The 24,817-nt window shown below is 55.7% G+C and overlaps 1 protein-coding gene across 1 annotated transcript in view; it reads left to right on the forward strand.

Moving 5' to 3' along the window:
* CNTNAP2 (contactin associated protein 2) overlaps positions 1-24,817 on the forward strand; it is a 973,876-nt gene that overhangs the window by 932,358 nt on the left and 16,701 nt on the right. Inside the window, exon 22 of the mRNA XM_075557443.1 lies at positions 20,803-21,042. Coding sequence (XP_075413558.1) covers positions 20,803-21,042 — 240 coding nt within the window. The remainder of the gene's footprint in view (positions 1-20,802; positions 21,043-24,817) is intronic.

Raw genomic sequence — 24,817 nt, forward strand, 5'->3', positions numbered from 1 at the left:
TCAACCCGTGGTTTTGAACTGCTGACCTTGAGGTTAGCGGCCCAGCCACCAGGGCTCCTGGACCCTGTAATGCTCAGGGCAGGGATTCTTTACCAGTGAAGCTAAGCTCCAGCTTGGCTGTCAGATGATGCCTGGGTATTGGAGGGAATTTCCAAGGTTGTCTTGGCGATTGTCTCGTGGGTGCATCTCCCTCCAGCACTCCATAAAGTCTGGAGTCCACGAGAATTCCACATTCCCTTCTACATTTCCATCGTCTGGTCCGGAATCTTTGAGCAGCACATCCAGAGTGACTCCTGGTTTTCACTCTTTACTGTGGATCAGTGAAGGTTTACAGCGTTCAGTGGATTTCCCTTGGCATGTCACATACCTCACGAGTCAGGGCCTTGACTGGGACCCCCACTCCGTCCCCAGTTTCCTTCTCCTCGGGAGTCCCAGCGGTCGCTCTCCGACCAGTGGGCCTGGTTTTTCTTATGCTTTTGAGTTTCATTCCACGTGTTTCTCCCACTCTATCCAGAACCTTCTCAGGACCCTGTCAGGACAGCCGGGCACCGTCTAGTTCCTCTGGTCTCGGGATCACTCAGTCCACGGGACTCACTGCTTCCATGTTTAGTGTGCTTCACTCTCTCTCCTCCACCCGAGCAGGAGAGAACAACCGTTGCCCCGTAGATGAACACAACACACCAGAGCAGCATGGAGAACGTGTCTTTGTGGGCCGCATCGGCATGGCTGTGATCTTAGCAGAAGCAGCTCACTGGAACGGTCTTCCCAAGCGTGGCTGGGTGGGTTCACCTGTTTGCACCAAAGACCTTTCAAACGCCCTCTCCAGTCCTCATAAGACACACACACACACCCCCACCCCGCGCTTCGTTTCTCAAAGACCTTCATGGCCCCATTGTACACAGGAGGGAGCTCAGGGGTCTCAGACCCACCTTCTTGCCAAAAACAACGGGGAAGGATATGGTGGCCCTAGCATCCCTTAGCTTGTAGATGCAGCTTCACATGATTCATTCTCTCTCTCTCTCTCTCTCTCTCTCTCTCTCTCTCTCTCTCTCTCTCTCTCTCTCTCTCTGTCTATATCTCTGTGTCCCGTCTCCCTCACAATCGCTCTTCTCCTCCTCCTCTTCCATAAAGACCCCACACAGAGGGGCTTAGAACCCACCCTACTCCAGTACAACCAGCAGCATTTTCAACGACTCCATTTCCAAACAAGATCCAGGGTTGTAGCTTCATCCTATTTGGGGATGGGTAGGGTCACTCCTCCCCACCGATCCATTGCACTAGGTGACGTAGACAGAGGGTCACTCAGTATGTGGGATGCTAAGGGGTGGACCTTCCACCCAGAGCCAGTCTCCTGCGGCCTCTCCTTGATCGCTGCTTCAGCTGTATAAGTGAGTGGGGTCAGCCAAATATCTATTTGCAGCCTGGCACTGGGCTGCGCTTGCAGGGGAAATGGGAAATGTAGTGTCTTTCTATAAACGGAGAGACTGGTCGGTCAATGGACTTGAGGCTGAGTCCTGGCAGTGGCCAGTCTCCTAATGATGGATCTCTTAGCAGAGAAGGCAGCAAAATTGGTAGCTGGCAAACCACTCACTGGCATTTCCCGTTAGTTGCCCCTGGCTTTCACCATAACGAGGAACGAAGTAGGGAGACACTAGAGAAACGCTGCTTTCGCTTGGTGAAGAAGAGGGGCGGCCAGGAAGAGGAAGGCCCTCGTCGACACAGACTGACAGCGTGGCTTCAACAGTGGGCTCAGGCATGGGAGCCAGTGTGAGGGGGCACAGGCCCGGACCGTGTTCCATTCTGTTGTACACCAGGTGGCTATGGGTCACAGCCGACTCAATGGCACCTGATGACAACAGCAACGAGAAGACCTATCTCCGTGACAGGAGCGCGAACGTGCTGACTGAAGGAGGCGCCACACCCGAGCTTTCTGCCCCTGAAGGAAAGGCGAGCAGGTCCGACAGCCGCAACTCCTCCGGACTCCCGGGACGTCTCTGATTGCACCTGAGATGTGTGGCTGTGCACAGGCTCACAGGGACCTGGCCACGCCGCCCACTTGCGCCCGATCAGGTTGCAGCTGAAGGGCAGAGCCCCTGAGGCCACAAGACTGACTCGGCGTGGTGTCTTGGACCACAGAGCCCTCATGCATCTTCAACAAGGATGGCCACAGGCACAACCCTCACACCTGCAGCAAACACCGTGAACCTGAATCTTTCCCAGGCATTTAGGCTGGAAGAGGGCACTGGGGGGGGGTCACACCAGGCCCTGGTGTCAGGGCTCCACGCCCAGCTGTGCCCACTGCTGAAGGGCTGCTTCCCTGCTTGTCTCAGCTGCAGGGCTGTACTATAGAAGATGGACAATCATCACACCAAATCACAGAAGGTGCTGTGAAAATTTAAAAGTCTCTGTCTAGTACATGCCAAGGAGCCCTGGTGGTGTAGGGGTTAGGCATTGGGCTGCGATCCAAGTGGTTGGCAGTTCAAAACCACCAGTCTCTCTGAAAGAGACACACACACACACAGGGCTTCCTGCTCCCACACATAGTTACAGCTTGGCGGGGAGTGACTGGGAGGAGTTAGTGTTTAGGGGAGTGGTAGGGGGAGACTTGAGGCTTCCCCATTGATGTGACTGACCTGCCCACCAAAATGGGGATTCTGTTGCATATCTCTGACAATCAGAAGACAGGGACAACCTGGCGGCTTCCAGTGGGAGCTTATGTGTACCATCCACGCCGTCGGCTCTCCACCTCGATCCCTCAACTGAGCCATTTCCACGGACAGCAGCTTTCCGACACTGGGTTCAGCAGGGGTCGGGAGCAGGGAGCCTCACTGCAGCTCGGGATCTGCAGCTCCCTGCCTGTCTTTCACCCACAGGTGGCAGGAGGTCGGGTCCCCGTTTCTAAGTCAACAGAAACTGAGACCGCCAAGGCTGCTCTGTAACGTTCCTTTCAGAAGACCCAGAAAGAAACAGTGTATTCTTGAATTCACAGTTCTAGTAGAACAAGTGGTGGGGGGGTCAGTTCTAAACAGGAGACATTGCCCATCGGGGTCACTCTCATCTCTGCCAGCCTTCGGCTGGGGTCAGCCTGTCTGAAGACCCGAGTCTGGGCGGGAGGAAGTCCTGTAGCCACAGATGGCACAGCCTTGGTGCCTGAATGCCTGAAAGCAAAGTGGATTGGAGCCACACCCACCAGACTCACCACGACAAAACACACACACCAGCCAGGAACGTGGTGGTGGGGAGCGTGGCCTAACAGAGACCCAGTGGCACCGTGGCCAAGCCCTCAGTCGCTGTCCAGAAGGTGGAGGTCGGGGTCCACAGCCATACACCAGGACAAGGAGATGGCACCTGCAAAGCTCGCTGGGCCCGTTCTCTCTGCCCTACAGCATCCTGATGAACCAGAATTGACTCAAGGGGAATGGGGGCCCCCCACACGGTAGGGGGCGCTTAGGATCTTGCAGTCTCTGAGCTCTGTTAGGTAACTAAGCCACTGCTTCCTGCCGGTTGCATCAGGTGAGCCTGCCTTGGGGCACTGCCTGCTGCGTCGGAGGCCCAGTGAACTCCCCAGGGTCCCTAGGACTGGTTTAGGGGAGCCGGTCACCAGGCCTTCTGCTGAGGTGACTCCGGGGATTTGAACCTCCAGCCCTTTTCGTTATCCTCTGAGCTTGTTGGTGGTGTTCAGCATCCGGGGAGTCTATAGACCCAAGGTTGCTCTGAACGTTAGAGCCCATCAATTAAGAAGACAGGAATAGGTGTACTTAGCTGTAAAGAAAAGAAAGGAAACTAAATAATTTTAATTTGTAAATTATAACACTTCTGCCAGGTAGATTCACTCTCAAGTGATGGCTCCGTCTCCCTTGTCCAGGAGCAACTGTCCCTCAGAACAAGGACTCTGTGGGGGTCACCGAGGCACGGGGAACGTGAGACCAGGGATACCAGTACAGTCAGGGGCTCCCCGATCTGCCGTTCCCATCTCCGGGGTCACCCTCATGTGACAGACTAACCCACTCAGTCCACAGAGCGTGAGTGGCAGGGGCTGAGCAGAGGCCTAGTAAGTGGGATGCAGTCCTGACTTCTCTGCTGACCTCCAACCCTAACCTTCTAGTCAGGCCTCCTTACACTCAGGGTCCTCAGGGGTAAGGGGCTTGGGGGGGGAGGGGCATAGGGAGGCTGAACTGTGGGACGGTGTGTGAGGGGTGGGGTGTGGTGGGGAGCCAGGGCGCTGGGCGGTCCCTTTGTGCCTCGACACCTGTAGTGTGTTCATTGGTGTTTTATGGAAGAGAAATGACCGTGGGAAACATAGATGTCCAGTGTTTAGTTGACGATTCAGAAAGGTCGTGTCTGTCTCCAGTGACCTTCTCCCCTCCCGCCCGTCCCTCCACCTCTCCCTTCAACCCTGAGGGGTCTTCCTTGGCTCAGACCCAACAGCGGTCTCCAGTCCATGTGGAAACTGAGTGATAGGGTACTCCAGAGAGAGAATCAGCAGGGCACAGAAACAGTGACCATCGAAAGAATAACAGATAATCAACAGTCGGATGGGTGGGTGGAGAGAAGGAAGAGGTATATTGATAGGTGACACATACAGATCTTAAGGAATTGCCTCACGTGGTTTATGGGGGCTGCAAAGTCTGGAATCCTCAGGCCAGACACTGTCAGGATTTCTGTGTCACTGTCCTGAGCAAGGCTTCTCTCTCCTTGGAAAGCTCCGTGTGGCTCTCCCGGTCGTAGGCTGTTAGACAAGGCCCGCCCACATCACGGAGAGTGATCTGCTACACTGAGGGCCAACCGACCATAGACATCAGCCAGGGCTACAAGCCCCCTCCGCCACAAGAAGACTCAGACTGATGTTTTCATCATTGTGGGCAAGAGCCTAACCGAGTTCACACATCAAATCAACCAATCACAAGACTCAACCATAAAGCTGGGACAAGGTCAATTTCTGGGCTTCAATTGCCATGGGTAGAATCTGGGTTGTCCTGCCCCAGCCACGTCCCCCACACCCTGACTTCACTCTCCTGCCCAAGCCCCACCCCTTGTCTTCTGGAATTGGCACCTGTGACTGAGCCTTCTCCTGACCTGCCCCTCCCACTCAGACCCACATATGTTGAGGCCCTTCACTGCCACATTTGTGGGGTACCAGCCCCCACAATCGAACAGGTCCAAGGGGCGGTTGTGTCATCGAGGGGTAAAATTATAGAGACACCAGACAAGATAAAGCTTGCGAATGTTCACCTCCGGGACCATCATGACTTCAGGAGCCAGATCCACGCAGAGAGAGTATATATTTCCAACCAAGGCTTATATACACTCAGGGGGCATGCACGTCCCCCTAAGTACAGGTAACCACATGTGTAACAGGAAGGGTTGTGCAGCAGGCATAAGCACGACAGGAAGGGGACAGGCTAGGGGTGTGCACGCAACAGGAAGGGGAGGCACTGGGACACACGTGACAGGAAGGCACACACATGACAAGGTGGGCAGACTCTAGAGTCAAGGTGGCAGCCTAACCTTGGTTATCCCTGAGTTGGTTTGACCTTAGAGTCTTTGGGCTCTCCTTCAGGGGAACAATCCATTATCCTTCTCAGAAGGGAGTGGGCTCTACTCTGGGTGGGACAGATATAGGGTCTGACTGTTCTAGATGGCTGACAACCTTCAGGCAGATAACCTTCAAACAGTTGACCTCCAAGTGTACAGTCAGTGCCTTAGGTTTGGTATATATTATTGGGGGACAACCTGGGGAATAACCTTTCTGTTTCCCACACATGTTTCCATGGCGATTTCCACGGGTGCCCATCTCTGTGCTGTTCCTAAAGGGTTCCCTGAGCACCTGCCTTGCTGGCTGCAGTGTCACTGGACAGCCCATGGGTGCCCACCATGGCCAGTAATCAGGTCTGTGGGTGTCTGCCTGCTGCATTTCCTTCGTTGTCAAAGAAAGGCTCTGTGTGTTGCTATTGGACAGTTCTTCATGTCCGTCATGCTTCCTTCATGTGTTGCCATTGAATGATTCTGTGGGAACAGCTGTGTCTCCCGCACTGTTGCTAGGTGGTCCTGTTAGATCTCTCTGGAGATAGAGTTGCACCTCCGTCCTTGGCTCCGCGAGAGAAAGAATTCACGCCGAAGCCTGGTTCATGATCCAAGTGATTTTTACAAGAGTTAAAAGTTTCAGGTTTACACGGCACCCATAGGACTCCTCCCGACCATGAAGCCTGGCGGAAGCTGCTCAGCATCACTCAGACAAAGTTCTGTGTCTCGACTCTAGGCTCCTTCCTTTTTAAGGATTCTACGGGGAGGCGTGGTGGACGACCCCTGATCGACCCCATTGGCTGAAATGAATTCACCTGGCCCAGGTGGGCCAATCCAGGTTTAGTGCCCACCCATGTCTACCAGCGGGAAACCTGAGCCTCTGAGCATGTGCAGTGCACCGCTCCTTGTCCATGTTTGGCTCTCTGGGCATGCGTGAGTGGACATCTTTTAGCCCTGCACTAGTCTGCCTAACAGTTCTGGTAGGATCCACCCTGTTGCCCGCGTTGTCAGTGGACGGCTGCTGGGTGCCCCCCACCTCGTGTCTCCCTGTCCCCCATGAACGCTGTAGCCGTCTCCATCTCCGTGTTCTCCCCAGGGGCTTATGCAGATACCAGTCAGTACTCTGCCCACATCCCGAAGCAAGAGGACGTGTGGACAGAGAGACACTGGCAGCCTAGTAACAGAGGCGTCTGCCGGCCAGCTGCAGGAGCAGCTGCTGACTCAGCGCCCCTCTGCCCCCACCCCACCCCCTGCTGTTGCAACTCAAATTTCTGCCGAGAAAGGTCTTAAATATTAACCTGAGAACTTCGGAGTGAGAACGGCGCCATCTCTCCTGGCGTCTCAAGCCCAAGAGCAGAAGCCCTGGCCCTCACATCGGGACTCGCCTCTCCGTGTCCGACCGGGCCCTGTGTAGCTATCCTATCTTAGGGGCGCATTTTCCAGGAAGTTCCCCTCTTGTTTACTCTGAAGCGCAGGTGATGAGATGACCTTCCAGAGCGCTGGGACAAACCCACATGCTCCGGAATTGGAAACCGGTCTGCTGGCCACAGAGGCTCCCTCCGAGATCAATTATGATGCTGTCCATTTCCACACTGCATTAGGAGGAAGCCGCACACGGTGATCGATGAGGGAATGGGCGTCTCTTGACTTCCTTTCAAGACAGCCGGTGAGGTCAGCGGAGAACCTGAGACCACTTGGGGTTAAGGAGAGAAATCTGTTCAACCGTTCCCGGTGTCACCCTCAGAGTTCAGGGAGCCGGTGAAGGGTCAGCTCACTCAGTGCCACACTTGTGAGTGCAGGAGGGCTGGTGCCAGGGACCACCCTTTGTGTCCAAGAGCGGGACGCTGGCTCAGAGCGGGAGACTGGGGGGCGAGGCAATAAGAGAGGGAGCCAGGTTTTATCTTGTCCAGTCTGATAATTCACATTAACACTCTTTGGTATTGAGCATTGAATTACGTACACCTCACTCAGCGTGTGGACTCCTTCTCTGCAGCTTCTTAGGGTTCCTCATTGTGTCTGTCTGTTGAAGTCCATGCAGCTCCTCCGGGGACCACCCAGAAAGGGCCAGGCAGTAACTGCTTTCCCCTCTGCGGGCCACCTGCTCTGTTCTTTGGCTCTGGATACAATGGAGGTGTTTCGATCAAACTTTACTGCCAACAGCAGAGGGCCAGCCCCCGGCCATGGTTTGCTAACCAGGGCCTACTCCTTGAATGTCTGTTTTCAGTTGGTCACAGTCAACCGACCTCTGTTATGGGGACACATTGTATAGAGACACATTCATTAAGTCTCAAAAAGAACAAAGACATCATGCAGATCCAGGAGGCCATCCACACAAGGTCCACAGGCACCCAGCTCCATCGACAGGACCTGGAGCACTAGGGAAACTGTTACCAAAGCCCTGTCAGATCACGGTGAATAGGAATTGACTCGATGGTAGTGAATTTGGTTTTCTGGGTTTGGTGCAGCAGATGTGCCCAAATGTCTTTATTCCACCACGGAATTTCCGGGAATGTCTTTGCTCTTTACTCCACTTTGCACTTATCAGACGGGTTCCTGGAAGTCCGCAGCACTTGGTTGGAAGTGAGCCCCGAATTCCAAAGGAATTCCCAGTCAGCCCTCTGCTCCGGCCCCATTGATTGGTCCCCTCACCTGAGCTGCACTCTTCTCTCTGGGGAGTCAGGGTTGACCCTTCTCCCCATCCCCAAATCTAGTGGCTTCTCTGCCGGGGTCCACTTTGACCCCTTGTACTAAGGTGAAGCTGTTTCTTTCCTTCTGTTCTGGGGCGTCTCTCCATTAATTTATTCTCTCCCTTTCTTTCTCTCTCTCTCTCGCTCTGTCTATTTATCTATCTATCTATTTCCCTCTCTCGTTTTTGGATGGTTTCTTCTCTTTCTTTGTCTCTCTTTCTGGAATTCATGCTGCTCAGATCTCAGACCCGTGGACTGACCTGTGTGCGCGCGTGTGCGTCTGTCTGTCTGTGTCTCTTTCTTCTCGGCCTTTCTTTCCTCATCTGACAGTTGCTCTCAACTTCACAGTTTAAATTTTGTCATTGAGTTTTTTCTTGTCACCTGCTTATTGTGAGTTGGGTGGAGGTTTACAGAGCACGTCATTAGCTGTACATGTGCTGATTGATGAGCACGCTGATTCGCTCGTCCCTCCCAGTCCCTTCACGTCCCTCTATCCCGACTTCTCCCTGGGTCTCCCAGTCCCAATCCCTCTCCTTCCCTAACCCTTTAAACTTCGTCCCTGGGTAAAGGCTGCCAGTGAAAATGAGGAAGGCCCTCGATGGATGGCTGGACACAGTGGCTGCAGCGATGGGCTCAAGCACAGGAACAATTGTGAGGATGGCGCCAGACCAGGCGGTGTTTCCGTCTGTTGTGCTCAGAGTCAACCTGAGTCAGAACCCACTCAATGGGCCCTAACAACAACCACATTCTGCCGCGGGGATGCATCCGTTCCGACTTGGGGGGTGACTGAGCACCTGAAACCTGGTCTCTTACGTTTTTAACTTCTTTTAGTGTGCCCTGAAATTACACCGCTCCATTCTCGGCCCCTCACTGGACGGCATTCGGGGCTTTCTCACCCTGATTTCAGCCTCTGTCTCCTTCTTGGGTTTGTTCTCTCTGACCTCTAACATTTGAGACAGTGCCCCCATGGTCTGGAAGGGTCTGATACGCCCACCCCGCCCTGGCCCTGACCAAAAGCCGCAGAAGGGTGGGTGAGTCCAGTCCTCCCTGGAGGATAAGGGGTCCAGCTTCAATGGAAAATGGCTTTATTCGATGGGAAACTCCCTGACAAGATAAGGGTGTTGCTAAATTCTCCGAGGACAGAGCCGTCGGGAAATTCCCGGTCCCTCCTCTTTGGTATTTCAAACATGGCAATTGTCTTTCCCACCTAACAGAGGGTGTCTGCACAGAGGCCCATTCGTGGACATGAACACAGGCGGCCACTTATGTTTCTCATTTGGTGTGCCTGGGCTGCACGGGTCTGCTCTGCCGACCACCAAACCAAATTCAGAAGGGACCTTCCCACTGGAACCCACAGCTGAGACTGAAGCACTCGTCAGTGTCCCGCCCCCGGTGGCCTGTGGCCCTGAGCAGGCCGGGGATCCATTGTGCCTTCCTCTAACAGGGTGTGTGGAGAGCCAGCCGCTCCGGGCACAAGTCAGTCCTGAGGCTGCTCTCAGGACTAAGGAGACTTGATGAGGACGGAGGACCCCTGCATGGGGGACAGCTGCCTGGGTCAGAGTCAGAGCCAGGGCAGCAGGAAGAAGGCCCCACTGTGAGTCAACAAGGGCCCCAGACTCCAGAAGGAATTAGACCCTCCGTGGTCTTTCGTGGCCCAAGCGGTGGGCATGTTGGGGAAGGGGAGAAGCCAGCAGACATGGGTAGCTCCCCCCACCTCCCCCACCACACACATAGGTCCTACTGCCTTCCAGCTTCAAGGACACCTACCTGGTGCCCTGGAATGCCCGATTCCAGCAGGGCGCATGGGCTGGTCCTGTGTCATCTCATGACTGCTGATGTGCCTGCCGTGACTGTGTGTCTGGGGGCCTCCTAGCCCAGGCCTGTCTCCCCTGTGCTCTTTGATCCATGAGGTCTTGCTGACCCTGCAGGGTAAGCCTCACTAGCTTCCTCTCTATCCTTCCTGCTCTGGAAGCCGCACTGGAGCCTGTCCATCACGGTGACCCCACTGCTGTTGGAAGTGCTGGTGGCATGGCGTCTGGCAGTGCAGCCACACACAGAACCCCCACAGACAGGGGGACGGGACCAAATGATGCTCACAGCGGATGGAGCAGCGAGGTTTACAGCCTTGGAAACCTGACTCACAGCCACCTGCAGAGCAAGGTAGAACTGCTGACCAGGCTTTCTGAGCTGTGAATCTTTCAGGTGGCCGACAGCCACTCCTGCAGCCGGCAATTAACCCCCTGGACCACGGTGTTGCTGCAGCTCCCCTGTGTCCCTGCAGTCTGGCCCTGCCCCTTGGAATGACTGGCTGTGCTGTGGCCCGATGGCTGGGAGGCTCAATGGCCCATGGGCTCAATGGCCCATGGACTGTGTGGGCACACAAGCCTTTCCCTGCAGGGGGCAGTGCTGTGGGGACCCTAACCGCTGTGCTGCCCAGTGGTAAAGGGCACACCCAAATAAGGCCTACCTTCCCAGGACACCGCTGTCCCTGTCTGCCAGTGATGGGGATGAGACTTAGTCCCCTGAGGTTTGTGTGGGTTTACTCCAGCGGTGAGGCCAGTCAGGGTGCCAGAGGGCATTTCTGAATTCATCCTCGGTGACAGCAGGGACCCGCCACTAACCACAGTCCCACGCCAACCCCTCAGCTGTGGGTGCTGCTCTGACTGAGACGGTGGGGGCCAGCCTCCTGTATGGCAGACCGTGGGCTCATGGACATCCACCACAGGGTGGCCACTCTGGCTGGCCAATGTATTCCACACCCTTCAAACAGTCACAAGCATGTAGCCCTCTTTCCCTGCTGCTGAGTGTGTCCCCTCCCTGCAGGGGTGTCTGTCCCTGCAGGATCACCCCCCCCATCCCTTTGGGCATGTCCCCCATCCCTGTGTGTTGGCAGTGTTAATGAGCAGAGCCCACCTGCTGAGTACGTGTGACCTTCCTCCTAATACCCCTGTGGGAGCATTAGGGGTGGGAGCACAGGGCAGGGAGATGCCCCCACCCCTGAGAGACAGTTCCAGTGCTGCCGAGTCTAAAGGGGCCAGACCATCCCAGACTGGGTGGGCATTGGAGTCCTTGGGACCCAGGAGTTCCTGCCACCAGAGATGTTTAGAAGTGTTTGCAAGCAGCTCCGACTGGGCTGTCCAGCTGTATTCCCTGTGCTCTCACCATGCTCCCTCATCATGCTCCCCCGCTATATTCAGAGTGTACTCTGACTACTCTCTGGCTGTGTTCTCCAACTGTATTCCCTGACTGTGTCCTCGAGCTGTATTCTCTGGTCATACTGTCTGGCTGTGCTCTCTGCTCTTTACTGTCTGGCTCTCCCCCTTGAGTGTGCTCTCTGACTGTGATTCCTGACTTTGCTCTCTGACAGTGCTGTGTTCTCTGACTGTACTCTGTGCTCTCTGACTGTGCTTCCTGACTCTGACAGTGCTGTGTTCTCTGAGTGTGCTCTCCAACTGTGCTCCCCGACTTTGCTCTCTGACAGTCTGTACTCTGTGCTCTCTGACTGTGCTCCCTGACTGACAGTGCTGTGTTCTCTGACTGTCCTCTCTGAGTGTGCTCTCCGACTGTGCTCCCTGACTTTGCTCTCTGACAGTGCTGTGTCCTCTGACTGTGCTCCCTGACTGACAGTGCTGTGTTCTCTGACTGTCCTCTCTGAGTGTGCTCTGACTGTGCTCCCTGACTTTGCTCTCTGACAGTGCTGTGTCCTCTGACTGTGCTCCCTGACTGACAGTGCTGTGTCCTCTGACTGTCCTCTCTGAGTGTGCTCTCTGACTGTGCTCCCTGACTTTTCTCTCTGACAGTGCTGTACTCTCTGACTGTACTCTGTGCTCTCTGACTGTGCTCCCTGACTGACAGTGCTGTGTTCTCTGACTGTCCTCTCTGAGTGTGTTCTCAGACTGTGCTCCCTGACTTTGCTCTCTGACAGTGCTGTACTCTGTGCTCTCTGACTGTACTCCCTGACTCTGACAGGTGCTGTGTTCTCTGTCCTCTTTGAGTGTGCTCTCCGACTGTGCTCCCTGACTTTGCTCTCTGACAGTCTGTACTCTGTGCTCTCTGACTGTGCTCCCTGACTGACAGTGCTGTGTTCTCTGACTGTCCTCTCTGAGTGTGCTCTCCGACTGTGCTCCCTGACTTTGCTCTCTGACAGTGCTGTGTCCTCTGACTGTGCTCCCTGACTGACAGTGCTGTGTTCTCTGACTGTCCTCTCTGAGTGTGCTCTGACTGTGCTCCCTGACTTTTCTCTCTGACAGTGCTGTGTTCTCTGACTGTACTCTGTGCTCTCTGACTGTGCTTCCTGACTCTGACAGTGCTGTGTCCTCTGACTGTCCTCTCTGAGTGTGCTCTCTGACTGTGCTCCCTGAGTTTTCTCTCTGACAGTGTTGTACTCTGTGCTCTCTGACTGTACTCTGTGCTCTCTGACTGTGCTCCCTGACTGACAGTGCTGTATTCTCTGACTGTCCTCTCTGACTGTGCTCCCTGACTTTGCTCTCTGACAGTGCTGTACTCTCTGACTGTCCTCTGTGCTGTGCTCTCAGGTGTGCGCTCCAATTACACTCCCTGACTGTGCTCCCCAGCTATACTCTCGGAAGGTCCTTTCTGAGTGTGCTCTCTGGCTCTACACTCCAACTGTAGTCCCCGATTGCACTGACTGTACTCTCCAGTGTGCTCTCTGGGTACATGTTTTAGCAGACACGCCTGGAGGGTGTGCACAGGGCTGCACTGCCCTGTGAGAAGACCTTGTGCGCATGAGAAGGTAGCAGAAAGCAGCAGCCCCAAGAGCTGAGTTCCAAAGGTGGGGCTCAGTCTCAAGGCTGCTGCCCAGCTCAGAACCCCAAACCAACCCACATGAATCGCCAGTGCTGAGAGGCCATTTGCTCAGCAATCTCGATGTTTCTTTAGTTCGTGGTGCTTTTGCCTTTTTGTGGTACACTCTACGGTGGTCATCTATGCAGTTTTAAGCTATTTGGCATTCTTTTATCCCCCTTTGACTTTAACCCCATAGTGCTCAGCTTCTCCGAGGCCTGGGGCCTACCCTCTGCACTCCCTGTGCGTTGGTGAAAAAGCAACCAGTCAGCAAGGAGAGATAGAGGACACAGCAATGGCCAGGTCATTTGAGTAACTCCCTAGAGGCAAGACTGGACCATAGGACAAAGAATGTGGCATCGGGATTGGAGAAAGGCTCGTTAACAATGTGTGCTATGCAAATGACACCTGAGGTTGACCACCTGTTGGCCATTCCGCCCACCTGTCCCAGGTGTACTGATGTCTGCAGTCAGCAGTTGATTGTCAGGTTAAAGGATTCATCTCTCTTTTCATTAGGAGACTAGGCTCGCTTATTCAACTGCCCTGCAGAACGCTGGAGCTGGCCTTGAACCCAGCGTCAGAGCGTGGCTAGGTGTTCCTTATTCCACAGGCCGGGGCTTAGGAACTAATGAGTTCTCATCATACAAGCGCAGTTCGATGCACAACAAAGTGTTGTGCCAGTCTTGGCTCCATAAGATGGCTGTGACCGCGCAATAAAGCCCTGGGGCTGGCGCCGTGTGGAAGAGGGGAAAGGAAATGGGGAGGAGACCACAAGGATGGCCCTTCACACTCTCCCTTCCAGGGTGGTGATGGGTCTTTAAAACAGTTGCTTTTGATTAGAGATGATGCAACAGGAAGCGGAACCCGCTCCTAGAGTGAACCCATGCTTCCTGTGCGGCGAAGAAAAGCGACCGGAAGGCAAGGCGGGTTGCACAGCTCCGGCTGTGTCCTCCTGCTGCGCCGCGCTGGTGAAAGTGAAGAGGACTTGAAACGCCCGCTGGTGAGGGGTAAAGACTGCAGCCTTCAGGGTGGATTACAGCTCACGGGAGAGAAAGCAGAGATCCTCACAAACAGCATCATCTTGGCAGATGGAGGAAAGGCCGAAGCCGGCACGATTTCACTTCACTTGGATCCACACTCAGCAAGCACCCAGGGAAGCAGCAGCCAGGAAACCCAGCAACCTGGTGCAGCCACATAGCCGCTACGCAAGACCTCATGAACGTGCGGAAGAGCAGAGATGACACTCTGAGGACCATGCTGTGTCTGACCAGGCAGTGGGATTTTCAGACAGCTGGACCATGAATCGGGAAGATCAGAGAGAACTGGTGCGGTTGAAGTACAGTGTTGGCGACGAAGAGGCTCAGTACTGTGTGGACTGCCTAAAGAACAAACAATGTATTTCGGAAGACGTTCATCCAGGATGGGTCAGTCAATGGAGACAGTAACTAGTAAGTAATTCTTAAGGCAGGAGAGGTATGTATGAGGGAAAGGGAGTAAATAAACAGCACAACAAAGGAAGTATTCTACAACAGATTGTGTGATGATTATTATCGCATTCAAACCACTGACTTGAATGGTACTGAATTATATGGCAAAAAACTGCCTTTTAAGACTTTAAGAATGGTGAGATCTGGTCTCGCGTACTTTGGACATGTTCTCACGAGAGATCAATCAGGAGAAGGACACCGGGCTTGTTACAGCCTCCTCAGGAACAAGGAGGCCTGTCAACTGGATGGGTTGTCACCGTGGCTGCAACCGGGGCACAAACGGGAACAATTGCGTGGATGACGCAGGACCAGGCAGTGTTGCTATGAGTCACAATAGGCTCGACAACACTTGACAACAGAGGCAAGAAACCCAGAAGAGTCCCCCGTCCCCTGGTCTGAGGCCTAGACCTAGAACTCATATTCCTGGGCAAGCCACTTCCTGTTACCAATCTGTCAGCTGTTCTCAGACGCAACACCCTGTCTTCCACCAGAACTCCAGTGTGGACGGACACCTCCAGATGCTCTCTGTCCCTGTGGAGCCCTGATGAGACAGTCCTGAGAGTGAGGTACCTGGGACAGGCAGGCCTGAGGTCCCTGTGGGTACCGCTGCAGCTTCTCCTGGAGTCTTAAACCCAGTTGCTGAGACTCCAGGTGGCCCCATGCTCAGGTCAAAGCTGGCAACATAGGGTGTTACCAGCTATGAAGTCTTGGAAGCAGGTCACCGGTGCCCTCTTCCAGGACGCCTCGGGGTGGATGCACCTCCACTGGGTCAGCAGCCCTCCCCCATGTGCCCCCACGGGGACCCCTTCTGTCTCCCCCAGCTCAAACTGAATCTGCAGCCCCTCCCTCTCTGCCTGGTGGGTTCCCGGAAGCAGCAGGGACCACAGACAGTGGCTGGGGCGTTTCTCAGAAGCTAAGCCGCCTGGCCGCCCCACTGCGGGGAAGCAGGCAGTCTGGGCTGCATCCAGGCTTGGGGCCGGCCGGGGCTTTATGGAGGGCAGTTTTCCGAGTCAGCGAGTTTGCAGCCCAGCCCCCTCAGAGCTCTTTTCCTGCAGCTTCACCCGCAGGCCCCTTGAATCACAAGCCAGCTGCCCTCCTCCAGTAGCTCCAACCCACCCTCTCAGCCAAGGAGCTCCATCTGTCTGTCCAGGGATAGAGGGCGACACCTGTCACATGGGGGTGTGGAGAAACTGCACCTTCCGAATGAAACGCGGCCCCTGCACAGTGCACACTTGCCGCGACTTCGGTCCCGTGGGGAGCCCGCTCTGTGCCTAGGGGATTAGGACTTCCCAAGCTGCCCACCAGCAAGCCCGTGTCCTCCTGACCTCCGCCTCTGGGGCCTGTCACCTGTTCCTGTCCCGGCGATTCCTCCACACCGGGACACGTGGCAGCGCTGTGGCCCGCTGACCTCCCCCCACCCCCGGGACGCAAGCCCAGGGGACGCTGGCTGCCGCGTGAACCCCACTCCCTGGCAGCTGACTCGGGTGCGGGCTCACCCTCACTCCACCTTCTTCCCCAAAGCTGCTCGCTCCTCCCGCCACCCTCCCGCATGGGCTTGGGGTGACCCGGGCTGCCGCCTCTGACCTAGAGCACGTCTCGCAGGCCTGGGGGAAGGGGTGGCCCACGCGGCCGCGGACGGGTCAGGGGTCTCGGAGCACGGGGCACGCGGAGAGGTCTGGCTGACCCGCCCAGGGGTCCCCGAAGCTCCGCCCAGGACTCCCCGAGCCCGCCCCGTGGTTGGCCCCCGTCCCTGGCTGGCCCCGCCCCCGGCCCGCTCCCAGCCGCGGACTCCGCCACCCACCGCGTCCGCAGCCGCCACCTGCGCCCCAGCCCGCGCGTTCCAGGTGAGCTTTCCCGCCGCGGCGGTGCTTGGGCTACAAAGGGCTACCCCTCCCCGCGAGTCCGGGTCCCCACTCGCGGCCCCCGGGCGCAGCCGGCCCGCCGGGCCGGGCGTGGCTGCTTCCCGGGCTCTGCCGGCTGCGGGGCGGGGGCGGGGGCGGATCCAGCCGGCCGCCTCCCGGGTTTCCGCTTGCTCTGGCTGGGGACGCGGGGACCAGCTACGGGATGTGACTTCAGACAGTGAGTGTCAGCGCGCGCGCGCGCGTGTGTGTGTATGTGTGTGTGTGTGTGCACGTGGGTGTCCAGGTGGGGGTGTGCTAGAGTGTGCGCATGCGAGTGTGCATGCATTTGCTAGTGTAAAGGATTCACACTTGCAGGTGAGAGTGTTGGGGTGTCTGCCCATGAAAATATATGGGAGAAAGTGAGTGTGTAAACGTGTGAGTGTTTTCCACGTGTGCAGGGGTGTGAATTGTGTATGCATACAAGACTGGTGTGTGTGTATGAGCAAGTGTGTGTGAGTGTCTATGTCTCTGTGTGGGGGGGGGGCGGGATGTGCATGTGTGAATGAATGTGAGTGTGAGTGTGTGAGGAGCCCTGGTGGGTGCTGTTCCCGATCCCTGGTTTCTCAGTTGTGAGCAGGAATCTGTCTGTGGCTGGGCGCTGGTCGATAACTGCACATGGCCGGGTGGGGGGAGGACTTTCTGTGGTAGCAGATGTGCAGGCAGACCAGTGGTGCCTGGAGGGGAGATGGAGTCCCCACTGCTGGGAGGGCTCCCTGCGCTGCAAGCAGCATCCACAGCCCACTGCCCACTCCTGTCTGGCACTGCTTTGAGCTGGGTGCCAGACTCTGTTGGCTCCTCTCCCCAGCGCAGTCCCTCCCCTCTGTTGATTATCCTTCTCTTTAGGGTAGCACTTCCTGGACCACCCCAGCCTACAGTGTGCCCATCCTCCCCGCCCCTCGGTCAGCTCCACCCCTCCTCCCCCTGCACCCATGCAGTGCTGTTAAGGGGACTGAGCCAGACAAGAGGCCATCCTCCACAGGCGACACCTTTGATAGCCCTGGGTGGAACAGCCTGGAATGTTCCTCTGACTGAGCAGGATCTGGTCCTCGGCCAGGGCCTAGCCAGGCCGTTGAGAGCTGGCTGGTAGCATCCCTGGGGCAGCAGCCACCTCCAGCTGGCCTTTGCCTGCACAGCCTGGGGAAAGAGCTCACAGACCAGTCTGCCAGCGGCGGGAGGATGGGCAGGACAGGAGCCGGTGGGGACAACTACCAGCTGCACCCTGTGACCCAGAGCAGAAAACCGAGGCTGTTCCGAGGGTGAAGGAGATCCCCACATCACTGCCCTCCCAAGGGGTGGGGAGGGCTGCCTGACCCCTGAGCTCGTGGTCTGTCCCAGGCTTCAGAGGACAAGGTGAACTGTACAGTTTTCCCCAAATCAAATGTGCAAATGTGGCTGTCAGTGATCCTGACTCAGGGCCGCCCCGTGTGTTCTTGCCTCGGGGTGTTCTGCCTCAGGGTGCCCTCATTTCAGGTGTCCTCCCCACTGGGCCCTACTGGGCTGTCACTGGCCAAGTTTTCAGGAGTGGATTACTAGGCCTTTCTTCCGCGGGACCTCTGACTGGGCTAGAACCTCTGGCTTCCTGGTTAGCAGCCATGCACATTCACCATTGGCTTTGCCGTGCCCTCCCCCCTCTCCAGTGGTTTCGGGGCTCTGTCCCTTCCCACAGGAGCTGTGAGTAGGGATGGCATCTCACAAGCTGGGCCCGGTCAGGGGTCACCGTCCTTGATGCCGATCAGACCTCCAGCTGATGGACAGCAGGGGAGATTGCTGAGGGACAAGCTGGGGGAGGGGGCGGGGGGGGGGTTCGTAGTGCCTGGAGCAGCATTCAAGAGAGCACCCAGGTCCCTGGGGGCCACCCTGTGGCGGGAGTGCTGTGTTGTGTCAAGGCCATCACAGCCAAATGTAACTGCTGGCCCACGTCTAGGATGGGCCCTGAGGGCCAACTCCCAGGGCCCTGAGGGCCTGCTCCATCCTGGGGAGTGTCCGTTGCCAGGGGGCAGCCAGGGGGCAGGCTGTGGCCAGGGCTCACAGTTTGACCAAGAGTCGATGGCTTTGAGTGACGGTGCTGTGAGGTGTGAGCTAGCTGGTCCTGGACCTCCAGGACACCACCCTGATCTCAGAAGGAGCAGGGCCAGAGAGCTCCTGAGGGACAAGGATGGCAAGACTCCGTTTCACGTACTTTGGCCATGTGGTCAGGAGAGACCAGTCCCTGCAGAAGGGCGTCGTGCTTGGTACAGTGGAGGGGTGGCGAGAAACAGAAAGGCCCTTGACAAGATGGACCAACCCAGCGGCTGCAACGCTGGGCTCAGGCAGGGGACCACTTGAGAGGATGGCGCAGGGCCGGGCAGTGTTTCATTCTGTAGTTCAGAGGGGCACTGTGATTCAGAGCCGGCTTGATGGCACCTAGGGACAACAACATCTGTACTTTTGACGAGCTATGGGCCAGTCCATCAGGCACACACTCGAGTCTTAGAGCAAATCTTGGCTCTGAGCGTTGCTTCTCCGCCCCAGCCGGGCAGCTCCCCAGCAGCCCCCTTCCCCTGAGGCCCTCTGTGAGGGGATCCACGCTGATGTGCAGCCACCACCCGTCTGTCTGTCTGTCTGTCTGTCTGTCTGTCCGTCCATCCGTGAAGGCCTGTGTGTGACTATGCTGTGTAACAGATTACAACAGAACTTCCAGCCGACAACAGACACAGAAGAAAGGCCTAGTGATCCAGTTCTGAAAATCAACCCGTTTAAGCCTGGTGGGCCGCAGGCAGATCGTGGGGGTTTAAGCCTGGTGGACTGCAGGTGGACCGTGGGGGCAGGGAGGGGGTCATGCTCTCCGTGTGCATCCCCGGGGGCGGGGTCATGGCAGTGAATGTCTTCCAGTGTGCATCCTCGGGGGGCCAGGGGAGCTAGTCATCCTGCTGTGTGCATACTCAGGGGCAGGAGGCAGAGCAGTGAATCGTCCTGCAGTGTGCATACGGGGAGGGGTTGGGGCAGCGAGTCGTGTGCACAGGCGGGGTGGGGGGGTACTGGAGGCTGTGTGCCGGAGACGATGGCTGGCCGCCTCATCAGCAGACAGCAGGCAGTGGGTCTTATCTGTGACCACACTGGCTCTCAAGCCCACCTAGCAGTGACCCCATGGCTGTTTAGCTAGCCCTCCTGTTATCAGTTCCCAGCAAGCCATAACCCTTCCCGGCACACTGCTGGGCGTCCGCCTTGCTGCTCCTGCTGCTGTTGTCAGATGCCGTCCAGTCGGCTCCGATGGGAAAACAGAACCAAACACTGCCCGGCCCAGGGCTCATGGTCCCTGTGTGTGAGCCCATCCTCCACCACGAGGTCTTCTTTTTCACCAACCCTCCTCTCTACTACGGCTACGTCTCCTCACTGTGAGCTGCATCCCATCAGCAAACAATGATCCTGGAAGCTTGGCTCCCGGGTGCCGTTCTGGCTGCCTCTGCTTTGAGGTCAGCTCTTCCCCACTCAACCCTGAGCACCTCATCTCCCAGTCCGTATCCGTCAATGTCCTGCTGCGCTTCATGAGGTGTCCCCGGCTCATCCCTCGGCCACAGTCAGACGGGTCCTTCCTCCCGGTCTGCCCGTGGCCTGGAAGCTCCGCAGAGACCTCTCCACCCGGGAACCCTGCTGGTGTTTGAAATACTGGTGGTGTGGCTTCCAGCATGACGGGAACAAGCCACTGCAGTGTAACGCGCCAACAGTGCGGGGTCCCTGGCGGTGGGATCTTCATCTTTCGCCCCCCTGCACACTGGGACCCCCGACCCTGTCCTGGCAGTCAGGAGCTGGGCAGACAGCCTTGTCCCAGGCACAGGGGGATGCGGTGGGTGCTGTACGACTCATCAGCCCTGCTGTGAAAGGAGACATCACTGTCTCTGGAGTGTCGTCTAAACTCGCACAGAGAAGCAGGTGCTCACTGAAGACAGGTAACCTGCAAAGGTGAGGCTCCCTCCAGGGGAGCACATTGGCAGCTGGTGTCCAAGAGGGTGTGGCAGACACAGACGAGGGGACAACGTCAGCCCTTTTTTGAAGCAGGGACTGATCAGTTCACCATGGGGTGTGAACATCTTCCTCTGCACATGCCCCAGCCCCGGCATGGTCTCCGCTCCTAGGACCTGGCACTGAGCTCTGCTGCCCAGGTCTAACCAAACCATTACGGAGCCATCCAGACAAGCCAAGTCCCTCCCCAGAGGCTGGCTCCCATCCGATGCCCTGCCCGGGCCCCGGCCATCCTCACGAGTGTCCGTCCATCTGCGTACCATGTTGCAGCCCAGATCCACCCACCTTCCAGAGGGGCTCCTCGTCTTCTCTGGCCCTGTGGGCCATCTCGGCCTGAACCCCGGGACTGCAGGGGGTGCGGGGTGTGAGGACCCCTATTTTATGGTTCTCCTTTCCTTGCAGAGACAGGGAGCATCGACCCCGAGATCCACAAGTACAACACCCCCGGCTTCACAGGCTGCCTGTCCCGCGTGCAGTTCAACGGTGTAGCTCCGCTCAAGGCGGCCCTTCGCCAGACCAACGCGTCAGCCCAGGTCCACGTGCAGGGCCAGCTGGTGGAGTCCAACTGCGGCGCCTCACCGCTGACCATCTCCCCCATGTCGGCCGCCACCGACCCCTGGCACCTGGACCACCTAGAGTCAGGTACACGCCCAGCCCCGCTGTAGCAGACCTAGCGGGCCACGTCCCGGGAGGGAGGCAGCTGGGAATCCCTGCCGTGCACTGTATAGACCCTCTCAAAAGCCACGTGCCGAGTACAATGACATCCTTGGCCACCTCCAGTTCACCTCCGCTTCCCTCGCTATTGCTGGTTTGGTCCCTTGAGAGGGTTTTTCTTCCTTGACACTGAGTGTGGTCCATACTGAGGGGAGTGGTCTCTGGTCGTAACCAAGAACTTCACATCCTCTCTGCTGTCAGAGAGCACAGTTGAGTCAGCTGCAAGTTGGAAAACCAACCAGGTAAATTGGGCACCAAATAGAACATAGCATTTGGGGTCACCTCCAGCTAGAGCCACGCCACTGGTCAGGTACTGCGACATGTCTAAGAAGGGATGTTCCGGTCATAACCAGACTTGCCGCTGGAAAGGGTGAGCGTCGTTTCTAAAGGCCCCGTCACTTCATCACTATGGTTGTTAATGAAGTGATTCCGCATCTAGGTTCGAAATTTCTTTTCTGCCATCTGAAAATAAAATAGTTTTGATATCTTCATTTATAAACAATCTGTGGATGTAGCGAACATTTAAAAACTGCATATGTATCTATTCTGTTTCCTTCATAATTGCAAGCTGGTGGTTGGCTTTCTGTGCCGCCTGCAAGCTCTTAAAATAATCTGTGAATCTCCTATAATTGCATCTTAATTATTTCTAGCCAAGCCCTCTTTCATCCTCTGCGAAGATTGCATGCTGAAGACCTTTCACGTCTTATCTGTAATCTCTTCGTTTTATTATCTGGTGTGTCTTTCTCTCTGAGCAGTAGCCAGCATGCTACGAATTTATCATTTGCTCAAGTACAGAGGAAATTGTCACCCACCCCACCCTCATTTTCTCATCTGTGGTTTTCTGCCAGGAGCCGTGTGCTATGGGGAAAGCACACGGATTCAGACATGCTCTGTAGAGACCCTTTGTTAACCCTCGCAGGACAAAGACGAGGCACACACAGTCATCCAGATGAGGGAGCCATCAGCAGGCACACGGCACAGGGGCTGACACCTCCCACAGACTCACAGCCACGGGGCCAGTGATAGAAAACAGAGACCGTCATCTGCGTGAGGAACGGTCAGCCTGCACACGGCACGGGCTGACACCTCCTGCAGACTCAGCACAGGGCCAAAATAGCTAACAGAACAGAAACAATGACAGTCATCACAAACTCGGGATGGGGCTGAGGGTGTGATGGAAGCAGGGAGGACCATGGGTGGGAGAGCTTGTTTTAAAGGCTTGTAGGGCTGGCTCCAGGATTTGGCATAGTGGTTGGGGTGGGACTCTTGACCATGCGGCCCTGAGCCAGTCACCAACACCCCAAACTTCTAACTTAAACAGGTGGCATGTGGCTGTGTTCAGTAAGTCCTCGAGGCCAGGCCCAGACTAGTGGATCTCTGTACAAATTTATAGGCCAGGCGGCCCCTCTCTGAGCTTTCTTGGGTTCTTCATGGCCATGTTGGGGGGGTCAAGGGTCAGAAGCATTGGCGAAGTAACCTAGAGAATTCAGAACAGCATTTGAACGTACACCAGGGCTCAAAATGCAAACACTGACCTGCAGACAGTCAGTCAGACAGAAACGTGCAATGCTGGCCCATCCTGGGCTATCGCCGGGCTATCGTTCTCTCTCTGGGAGCAGCAGTTCGAGGTGTGCATCAGCTAAGTGCCGAGGGATGTGGTAAAAGCAAGTGCGCGCTCAGTCTTCCTGTAAGATGTGGGCACTGCGTTACAACAAAGAGGTCATTACAACCCTCAGGTGTGACTAGTTCCTTTGTTGTCTCTTGCACTGAATGAACCTCTCTTTATCCATAAGCCCTGAATACAGCAGCCGCTGCCTCCTGCCCCTCACCTGCACCAGCAGCCAGACTAGTACCAGTACCCACACTATACCTGTGCCAGTTACAATGCCAGGAGCAGCACAGGTTTCCATCGTATACCAGTACCCATACTGTACCAGTACCAATAACAGAACCAGCATCAGGACCAGCACCCACGCTAATAGCAGCACCAGCACCAGTGAGCCAGTTGCCATAACTCATGTGACCAGCATGTGTAAATCAGAGCCTTGCTCTGTCAAGTTCTCCGTGACAGATCTTTCAGAAGTGGACACCAGGCCCTTCTTCCGAGACACCCCCAGGGAGGACTCAGGTAGCCAAGCACAGTAGTCATCAGCCCCCTAGGGGCGCCTCTTCTCTAAGAAGCTAGGAATGTGAGACTCCTTCAACTTCTCAAGCCAGATCATAGAAATCCATCTCCTCTCCTCCATTTGAAACCTGGGATTCTGGCTGCTTATGCTGCTTAGACACCAAGGAAGGGGTTCATTATAAATCAGAGACAGAGGGGCCGGCAGGTACTGACCACGGTCTGCCCAGATGGACACCTAGTAACCTGGAGAAGCCCCTTCGTCCAAAAATGTTGTCAGCTTGACCTCTTCTGAAGCGAAACATGTCTGTCCTCCTGGTCAACCAGGTGTTCTCATGTCTGTTTCTGAATTAGAGTCAAGCCGATTAGCTCAGATTTAGAAAGCAAAACAAAGTGAAATGAAACAAAGAAACCCCGGTAACAAGGGTCTGCTCCATCTTCGGGCCCAGACCCCTGCAAAAATAATGTTTCAATCCGAATTAAATCATGATTAATAGCAGCAGTTTTATTGCAGAGCCTCAAATTACCCCTCAGATGCTGAAGTTCAAGTGGTTTCCATGGAGATGCTTTCTCCAGGCGTCAGTCCCGTCCTTGGTTCGTTGTGTTTTTACATTGATACTTTGATACCTGAAGCTTCTAATGCCTTCTGCATCCGGGGGTTTAGGTTAGATAATCTGTTTGTTTTTACATGCATCGAAATGTGTGTTTTACGTCGGGTTGGTTTCTAAGGCTAAAGACTATAATTTTACACATTTTAAAAACTTAGTAAACAAGAACCCAATCGCCTCTTTCATTGTCTGTAGAAGGGGAAAAAAACCTTTAGCCCATTCCCCCTACCCACTCCACAGAACAAAAAAGCAACGTAATGCCGAAGAATCCGTATTACTCTTTCTCAGTAGACTCTGTCCTTGCAGCCATCCTAGGTTCCCAGAATAGTTGTGCTGGAAATACAGTGAGCTCCCAAATACCGTCCTCCACCCGCCGCTTCTTTTCTTATTCACACCTTGCCTGGGTTTGATACATTTGTTACAAGGGATGCCCCAAGGTTGATGCTTTATTAGTAACCAAAGCCCATCCCTTTTGTCTGTCGTCAGTGTATCAAAGGTCACCTTTGTACTCTACTCTTACCGTATCTTTTACTCAATACATACCATTTAGGAGCCTAGTTGTCTAGTGGTTATGTGTTAGGCTGCGCTCCGCATGGTCGGCAGTTTGAAACCACCTGCAGCTCTGCAGGGAGAAAGACTGGACTTTCTACTCACATCAGCAGTCAGTCTCGGAAGCCCATGGGGCTCGCCATGAGCCTGCGTTGACTCAGTGGCAGGGAGAGGAACACCCTGAGCTTCTGCACATTTTCACATTCAGGCATGCGGAGGGCATTGGACCACGGCCCCATAGATGGCCGCTGTCGGTGAGAGCTGATCTCATGCCCATCTGTGGGGCGGTTGTGGTTCAGGAGCAGCATCCTCAGCCTCCATTCACGAGGCTCAGGTTCAGTTCCCAGCAGTGCACCGCATGTACAGTTGCCATGATTCGGGGCAGATTTCAGTGGAGCTTCCGGGCTGTGATGAACTAGCAAGA

The sequence above is a fragment of the Tenrec ecaudatus genome, chromosome 9, assembly GCF_050624435.1.
Source record: "Tenrec ecaudatus isolate mTenEca1 chromosome 9, mTenEca1.hap1, whole genome shotgun sequence".
In the NCBI taxonomy this organism is placed as follows: Eukaryota; Metazoa; Chordata; class Mammalia; order Afrosoricida; family Tenrecidae; genus Tenrec; species Tenrec ecaudatus.